Source organism: Schistocerca nitens, chromosome 11 (genome assembly GCF_023898315.1).
Source record: "Schistocerca nitens isolate TAMUIC-IGC-003100 chromosome 11, iqSchNite1.1, whole genome shotgun sequence".
Classification (NCBI taxonomy): Eukaryota; Metazoa; Arthropoda; class Insecta; order Orthoptera; family Acrididae; genus Schistocerca; species Schistocerca nitens.
This window is the reverse complement of record NC_064624.1, coordinates 61,750,698-61,760,448: the sequence shown is the minus strand read 5'-3', so window position 1 is coordinate 61,760,448 and position 9,751 is coordinate 61,750,698. Positions and strand designations below refer to the sequence as shown.

Genomic DNA, 9,751 nt, shown 5'->3' with positions numbered 1-9,751 from the left:
TATCCGAGGTGCTGGAGCCAGTTGTCCTTCCTTACCTTCAGGGCTCGGCCACAGCCATATTTCAACAGGATAATGCGCGACCACACGTGGCACGCATTGTCCAAAGGTTCTTCGTCAATAACCAGATTCAATTGCTTCCCTCGCCGGCTCGCTCTCCGGATCTTTCGCCGATAGAAAACATGTGGTCCATGGTTGCTCAACGAGTGACCCAGATCACATCCCCAGCTGCCACACCAGATGATCTTTGGCAACGTGTGGAAGCTGCTTGGGCTGCTGTACCCCAGGAACACATCCAACGTCTCTTTGACTCAATGCCGAGACGTGTGGCAGCGGTGATCTCCAACAATGGCGGCTACTCTGGCTACTGATTCTGGCAGGAACCACATGTCACAGACGCCTGTAAACGTAATCATTTGATAGTTTGTCAACATGTTACCTACAAAATAAATTTTGTTGTGCTACCTCTTGTCTTTCTTGGTGTTGCATTTACGGTGGCCAGCAGTGTACTTATGTTAAAATAAATACATGCTAAATATATAAACGTTGATGAGTGGACATAATTCTTCCTCATTTCCTTACATATCATACAACTCACGGGAAACGTTGTAAAGACTACTCATATTATAAAACTAGCATAGACACGATTCTGTGCAAATCGTTATGTCCTATGCTTGTCAGTAAGTCAAGACTAAATAGCCAAACTATACATCCTCATTTGTGTTACTTTCTATTATTAGCACATAAAACTTACTGGAATTTATCTCGAGATCCCTTATTTCTTAAATCTGTCTTATTGCTGGGAAAGTCGTGTGGGTCATTTTTAAAATAGTTGTATATTTCCACTTCTTCAGATATTTTGATACATCTACCCTTAGGGAATGTATCAAGAATTTTTATGACTTGATTTACGTTGTGTGATGGTACTCCTCTCTCTTTGCCAGATGTGCTTTTTAAATTTGTCGCTGGAATATGAGCTTTGTAACGTCCGGTCAAGATGTCCGTGCTGTAACTCATACGATTACTCACATTGTATATTGATCTAGTTTCAAAAGGTAAATGCTACCTGCATACACTTTGTGGGGGCAGAAATGGAAAGCTGTGCTCCTATGGAAATCTGATCCACTGGCTTGTTCACCAGTCTGTCGTCTCCCGTTTTGTGCAGAACTGCAGGCCCAGGCGGCTGTTTTCCAGGATCGCCACTCCAGCTACTGGCGGGACTTGGCGCAGCTGCTCTCACTCGGTGCGACGCACGCCTCGCAGCTGTTGGTTCCCCTCGCATTCGAACGTATGGTAAGTGGAGTTTTTTCCTCCTCTTATAAACTGTACTATACGTACAGGGGGTGAGAAAATGACACACACCACCTGGTCAGTTCTTGGAGAGTGTTTCCCAGTTTACCTTCTTCACACTGTAGCTATCTTTGGCTCTCCAGTTCTAATACTAACCATCTGGAAAAATTCTGAACCGACCTCTACTTCTGTGAGCCTTTTGGAGCTATGATACAGGGAGGCTAAGCTCGGAATGGTTAGAGATCGAAAAAAATCGTCTGTATCTTTCTTTTATCGTATTTGCTAGCTACTTCTTTAACACAGATAACTTTGCATCCAGTCCTGCTTTACAAGCTGAAGCATGTTAGCTTCATATTTAGTGGAGAGTGGTCTAGAGTCTCAGTGTGGCATTTCAAGTCTCCATCAGCATCTTCTCTTCCTAAGAATCTCTACTCCATATGGAAGGCCTATAAAATTACTTCTGCCCAACATGGAGGTTCGTCAACTTCAAATCTCCTTATTAACCTGTATACATACCACATAATCCATTCATTTCGACACAACTGTTCAACATCTTCCCACCTTAACATTCACGTGACCATTTCCCACGACTCCATGACCAGACGATAGCGCAGCTGACACTTGTGGCTCGACGCCATTGGTGGCCCCCTGTGCTCACCACTGCCAGCCAGCACTGTCCGTGTGACACGAGAATGCCCCAGCCGCCGCAGCCACAGAGGACGCGCGTCAATAACGAAAACCTGCAGTTGAGGTCCACCAGTTAGCGCGTGTTGCGTCAGCGAGTGGCTTTGTTAAAGGCATTGTGCTACTACAGTCACAAGCGGAATATCTAGTGAATGCGTCAAGGCCAATGAAAATCTGTGCCAGACTAACGTGAAACCGGATGCTGCTTTCTGAGAGCATTCATGTTAGTCGTTAGCCTTTCTGCACGTGTCTCGTGGCCTAACTCGAACCATTATCGAGTCTGAATTCTCTGTCTATGATTTATGAACACTACCACCAGTGATTTTCCCACTACCGAGAATAAAAGCTATGTGGTCTTAACACATACACTGGACTCGCATTCGGGAGGACGACGGTTCAATCCCGTGTCCGGCCATTCTGATTTAGGGCATCGCCGACTTCCTTCCCCATCCTTCCCTAATCTGATGAGACCGATGACCTCGCTGTCTGGTCTCCTTCCCCAAACAACCCAACCTTAACACATAGAATGGCCACTGTGCATTATGACTGTTTGGATTCTGACAGTAGTATACATGGAAAGCAAAAAGACGCAGTATGATCTGTGTCTTTTTGTAACTTTTTGTGGGGTATGTAGCAACGTGCCAGTCCCTAAAGTATCGTGTGAGCCTCATTTTGGATCCTTTGAGAAGAGAATTAGGCGATACCTGTTTTAGTGAACTGAAAAGGCTCTGGGTACATTATATCTTTTTCCTATAAATATTACGGATGTTTGCTGGATGGTAATTTCAAAGATTGATAGTTGCGGGTTCCGTAATTAAGAATGGTTTCTGCCAACATCGTATCATTCCCTGTCATTGCATCTTGTTTTCGATACCACCATCCATGCATTTCACTGCAGCAAAGGCCATTTACCTGATACGTATCCAATATTTTGTAGAGTTAGTACCTCACAGGTTCCGAGAATGTTTAAAGGACGACTTCTTTATTACATTTGCGGTGCAGCTACGCTTCGTTGATCATACACTGCACCTGTTTAGGAAAAGTGTAATTGCGAAAAGTCATTCCGTGAAACCAATGTTGTACAGATAGTTTCGATTTAAAGACACACTTTGCTTTCTGAATGAAACTTAAGTCTTCAAACAGCTGCAGCAGTCTTGAGGTATTCGTATTCGAGATAATTCCTCTCGTGGTTCATCACTACAGCCCTGCAGAGTAGTATGGCAAAGCGTGCTGTGGCCCGGGTAACGACGCAGCTTACGATTTTGACCATGTGCCCCTGGTAACTGGGCTCTCACGTAATACTGTGTACAAATATGTATGGATGTATGTATGTTCAGAATAGTTCAAATGGCTCTGAGCACTATGGGACTTATCAGGTCATCAGTCCCCTAGAACTTAGAACTACTTAAAACGAACTAACCTAAGGACATCACACACATCCATTCCAGAGGCAGGATTCGAACCTGCAACCGTAGCAGTCGCGCGCTTCCAGACTGAAGCGCTTAGAACCGCTCGGCCACACCGGCCGGCATAGATTAGGTCTGGATGGCAGAAAGCGCAGTGGTGCCATCGCAAGGACGACGGATTCAACGTTTTGGAAGGTGCCGATTCAAAAGTGTGCAGCACCTTTCAATTCACTGCTCCTGCACAACGAGGGAAATTCTGAATTTTATTTTTTGTTTTCTATACTGCTTATCGACGTACGGGTAAGAGCCGACTGCTGCCACGTGTCACCACTACAGTGATTTTGGGTCGGTACATACGCCGGGCCCCCTACTGTGTGGACTCGGCCCGTGTCGGTCGCTGGCCTCCCTCGCCCTGTGTTGTTGCGACGCCCACAGCCGGGCTGTCGGAAGTGGGAAGCGGCTCAGACCGTAAATGGGATGTTAGCTGCCCGCTGACCGCTAACCGAATGCTGTCACAGCGAGGACGTGACACACGTTCCCCACACACACATACGTAAACGTGTGCTGTATTCCTGGCGCACATCCGCAAAGCTCTACTTACGCAAATACGAATTGGAGGCGATAAATCGCGATCCCGCCTAGAACCGGCCGGCCATGTATGTATGTATGTAAATTTACAAAATATTGTATTCGAAAAGGATTTCTTTTTTCTCTGGCACCTGACATCAATATAAAACTGATAAAGGAGGTATTTCATTCAAAAAATGTGAAAAAGAAGAACAACTGTATTGTGAAAACAACGGAAGCTTTTTAATTTTCATTTTTCTCGTATTTGTGATGTACGTAACAGTTTTGTTATTTCGTAATTGATTCATTACAATATACACATTCTTTTGTGAATAAGGTAATTTTTTAATTTCCAATGTCTATTAAACACTTATAAGTAACTCAGAGAGAGAGAGAGAGAGATGTTTTCAGTGTGTACATATTTAGAATAGCAACAGCAATGGCAGCTCAAAAACAATACACACACACACACACACACACACACACACACACACGCACCATAAACATATAAAATACTTTCTTTACACGGATGCATATTGTACATGTTCCACACGAAATACGAGGGCAGTTCAATAAGTAATGCAACACATTTTTTTTCTGAAACAGGGGTTGTTTTATTCAGCATTGAAATACACCAGGTTATTCCCCAATCTTTTAGCTACACAACACTATTTTTCAGCGTAATCTCCATTCAATGCTACGGCCTTACGCCACCTTGAAATGAGGGCCTGTATGCCTGCACGGTACCATTCCACTGGTCGATGTCGGAGCCAACGTCGTACTGCATCAATAACTTCTTCATCATCCGCGTAGTGCGTCCCACGGATTGCGTCCTTCATTGGGCCAAACATATGGAAATCCGACGGTGCGAGATCGGGGCTGTAGGGTGCATGAGGAAGAACAGTCCACTGAAGTTTTGAGAGCTCCTCTCGGGTGCGAAGACTTGTGTGAGGGCTTGCGTTGTCATGAAGAAGGAAAAGTTCGTTCTGATTTTTGTGCCTACGAACACGCTGAAGTCGTTTCTTCAATTTCTGAAGAGTAGCACAATACACTTCAGAGTTGATCGTTTGACCATGGGGAGGGACATCGAACAGAATAACGCCTTCAGCGTCCCAGAAGACTGTAACCATGACTTTACCGGCTGAGGGTATGGCTTTAAACTTTTTCTTGGTAGGGGAGTGGGTGTGGCGCCACTCCATTGATTGCCGTTTTGTTTCAGGTTCGAAGTGATGAACCCATGTTTCATCGCCTGTAACAATCTTTGACAAGAAATTGTCACCCTCAGCCACATGACGAGCAAGCAATTCCGCACAGATGGTTCTCCTTTGCTCTTTATGGTGTTCGGTTAGACAACGAGGGACCCAGCGGGAACAAACCTTTGAATATCCCAACTGGTGAACAATTGTGACAGCACTACCAACAGAGATGTCAAGTTGAGCACTGAGTTGTTTGATGGTGATCCGTCGATCATCTCGAACGAGTGTGTTCGCACGCTCCGCCATTGCAGGAGTCACAGCTGTGCACGGCCGGCCCGCACGCGGGAGATCAGACAGTCTTGCTTGACCTTGCGGCGATGATGACACACGCTTTGCCCAACGACTCACCGTGCTTTTGTCCACTGCCAGATCACCGTAGACATTCTGCAAGCGCCTATGAATATCTGAGATGCCCTGGTTTTCCGCCAAAAGAAACACGATCACTGCCCGTTGTTTGCAGCGCACATCCGTTACAGACACCATTTTAACAGCTCCGTACAGCGCTGCCACCTGTCGGAAGTCAAGAAACTATACGAGACGAAGCGGGAATGTTTGAAAATATTCCACAAGAAATTTCCGGTTTTTTCAACTAAAATTGGCCGAGAAAAAAAATGTGTTGCATTACTTATTGAACTGCCCTCGTATATACTCTGTCTCTCTCTCTCTCTCTCTCTCACACACACACACACGCACGCACGCACACACACATGGACGCATGCAGTGTGCAATGAAACATTCATAATCTCATAATCTCAAACATGCACTCAGAACTGTGACAAACAGCTCATCAAAGTATTCCACACACACCCAGTCAAGTGGAACACCTTTTTACCTTTTTACTAACAAATAAACCCACCCAGACACATCAGTAAATAGTCTGGGTGCAGCAGATTTCCACACCTATGACCCCCGATGAACCACTTGTGATCGTGATAGGACACCCCTGCTTCCAGCTGGAATTGCAGTATATAACCTCAATCGAAAGGTCTCCTGATAAGCATTTGTGGTGCAGCGCCAATGCCCTAGAGGAGGCACCTGAACGTGAAAGTCTTTCAGGCTGTGCAAATCACCCTGTCTGTCATGCAGACTTGTGGGATAGTCCAGCTCTACCTCTAGGACATATCCCTCAACAGCATCAGCAGCCACATATTTGATCTCTTTCCTCAGTCTTGTGATTTCCCCTTTGGACATCCATGAGAGCCCTTGAAAAGGGAGACTTTGTTGCATGGTTTGCCTGTAGAGACAGTTTACATCCAGGTAAAGGATGATACTGAAATCGTCAGACAACCTGTACTCTCCCTCGATTATTTGCAAGTTATTTGCCTTGGCATACCTGCGCACACATTTGCAAAGTCACTCGTGGACCGCATGTTCGAGGAAGACATGCATCTCAACGTTGGTCAAGAATTCGCTGCTGGCTTGTGTCTTTCTTAACATGGCATCCCACGAAATCTCAGCCATATGCTACAAAACTTCTCGAAGATGTTGGCGGTCAGATGTCCATTGGCGTTCATCATTTTACATGTTCTGATAAATCAGAGATGCCGTCCTGCCATTCATTCACCAAGTGCCCGTTCTTTGCATTCATTATGGAAATGCCTCTTATTTTACTAGAGAGTCCAGATTTCGTATGGAAAGACCCCTTCTCCATCACAAGCTGAAACTCTACATGATCGAGATAAGTGGCTCCCATTGCTACGAATATCTTCAGGACGCGTTGGTTCAGCAAATTTCTAAAGAGACGTGAGCATGAAGCGTTGTGAATCCAGGAAGTGGTGTGATCCTCTTTGAAGCGGCATGTATTTGTCAACGGTGTCAGCAATGACACTGATCTTATCATCCTACTACCCAGACTCGTCAAAGTGCTGAACTAGAAAGCGGGCATCATGCTCACTGAAATTGTGGAAAAGATGGCTGTGTGCTGTGGCAGTTAGTACTTAAAGTTACATGGGTTGTCAGCTGCACTCTGGGACTTCCCCGTTACGTGGCAACTGTCTCTACAGGGAGCTTCCTCACCTCTGTCCAGTCACAGTCCCCAGGTATAACGATCAGCTGCCTGCTTGTCATGAGGACGTTTTCACTATAAATGTTATAAACATCCCGTACAGGACTTTCAAGCTCAGTGAGCAACCATGTCGCACTATTCCCTTGACATAAGATTTTAATTTTAGAGTTATACGTGCACAGAACTTGATGGGTAGCCACATGTCACAATCATCATTTTGTGGCAGTGATACGGGAGGCAGAGGCACCACGTTCACACTGTACCACAGGAGCTAGGAGGCGCTCTAAATCGACGTAAACGACGAAGGGACAGAAGTGTTGGTGAGAGGCGTTCTTAAACTTCGAGAACCGTTTATCCTTGATAAGCATTTCCACACCATTATTTCCTGGCTCTAGCAGTCAATCAGGTATCTTGCGAGATACATGCTCTTGGTAAACGACTTGAGACATCTACAGCAAAAATATCTTGCACCTTTTTTGTTTTCATTTCAGAGGAACGTAGGTGGGACATGCATTTTATCGAAACGTTGTGTTGCTTATCGTCTTCAGAGATTAGCAGCAGGTCTACACTTTTTGGATGTTTCTCGGCTAATATGGACAAGAAGAGGGGACCACCTAATTTACTGTCGACTTCTTTGTCGATGTGCCACACAGCGTGTTAATGTTTGTCTTCTTCTTATGGCTTTCCTACATTCGGCCATAAACGAGAAATTAGAACGTCAGTGGACATCTGGTGTTTGTTGTGTATCTGTATGACCGTTATCAAAGTCGGAAACAATAAGTTGATCAAAATCTTATGAATATAAATCAAGGTAGAGCATACAGCTGAGTGTCTTACAGGACTCCCTTTCCTGCACCTCAGAAAAGTGACTCAGTATGACCACTCTGGTATCGACTCACCCCATGATGTCACGACAGCTCTCCCCCTAACTTGGACAATGCTCTTCCCCCCAACAACACGTCCAACTCCTAATAACTCTGCACACGAGAAGGAGAAACCGACGCAGTTGATAAGTATCTAAGGAAGGAGAAATAAAAATCCGTATTCGTATAATAATAATAATAAATTCTGAGTACTTACAAGTGAAACTGTTGTTGTGTTCATTACTGGAATACACTTCCAGCAACTCATCATCAGTGGGCATGTTTGTCATTAAACGCATATCCAGCATGGGTACTAGAGGAGGTGTATGACGTCGGCAGGGGAATGTGTCTGAAAGAATACGGACAAACCCAAACGAAAACACAGGTGCAAAAGAACTAGTAGCTGGTGGTCGTGTCTAAACACCGATATTCCCATTGAGAACATCTACAAACTAGAGCATCTCAAAAATAACAAACAAAATATTTAATACTGTAGAATAAGCGATATCTGCCTCTGAACAATCGAAGTCGTTCCCCAGAGATCATCATCATCGTCATCATCATTATCAGCTGCTGGGTTCAGATCCCACAGCGAGTAACGCCTGCTCACACCTAGAAAAGAAGAAGTAGTACCCATAAGAATCACTTACACTACTAGCCATTAAAATTGCTACACCAAGAAGAAGTGCAGATGATAAACGGGTATTCATTGGACAAATATATTATTCTAGAACTGACAGTGATTACATTTTCATGGAATTTCGGTGCATAGATCCTGAGAAATCAGTACCCAGAACAACCACCTCTGGCCGTAATAACGGCCTTGATACGTCTGGGCATTGAGTCAAACAGAGCTTTGATGGCGTGTACAGGTACAGCTGCCCATGCAGCCTGAACACGATACCACAGTTCATCAAGAGTAGTGACTGGCGTATTGTGACGATCCAGTTGCTCGGCCACCATTGAGTAGACGTTTTCAATTGGTGAGAGATCTGGAGAATGTGCTGGCCAGGGCAGCAGTCGAACATTTTCTGTATCCAGAAAGGCCCGTACAGGACCTGCAACATGCGGTCAGGAATTGTCCTGCTGAAATGTAGGATTTCGCAGGGATCGAATGAAGGTAGAGCCACGGGTCGTAAGACATCTGCAACGTAACGTCCACTGTTCAAAGTGCCGTCAGTGCGAACAAGAGGTGACCGAGACTTGTAACCAATGGCACGCCATACCATCACGCCGGGTGATACGCCAGTATGGCGATGACGAATACACGCTTCCAATGTGCGTTCACCGCGATGTCGCCAAACACGGATGCGACCATCGCAATGCTGTAAACAGAGCCTGGATTCATCCGAAAAAATGACTTTTTTGTCATTCGTGCACCCAGGTTCGTCGTTGACTACACCATAGCAGGCGCTCCTGTCTGTGATGCAGCGTCAAGGGTAACCGCAGCCACAGTCTCAGAGTTGATAGTCCATGCTGCTGCAAACGTCATCGAACTGTTCGTGCAGATGATTGTTGTCTTGCAAACGTCCCCGTCTGGACATGGCTGCACGATCCATTACAGCCCTGCGTATAAGATACCTGTCATCTCGACTGCTAGTGATACGAGGCCGTTGGGATACAGCACGGCGTTCCGTATGTCAGCATATCCTCACAGGTCATTCCTGTATCGTGGCGGCTACT

The 9,751-nt window shown here is 45.4% G+C and overlaps 1 protein-coding gene across 1 annotated transcript in view; it reads left to right on the top strand.

The window, feature by feature from the left end:
- The first annotated feature begins 860 nt into the window (after positions 1–860).
- LOC126213492 (uncharacterized) overlaps positions 861–9,751 on the top strand; it is a 31,207-nt gene continuing 22,316 nt past the window's right edge. The window contains exon 1 of the mRNA XM_049941318.1: positions 861–1,290. Within this exon, the coding sequence (XP_049797275.1) occupies positions 1,057–1,290 (234 nt within the window). The 5' untranslated portion in view covers positions 861–1,056. The remainder of the gene's footprint in view (positions 1,291–9,751) is intronic.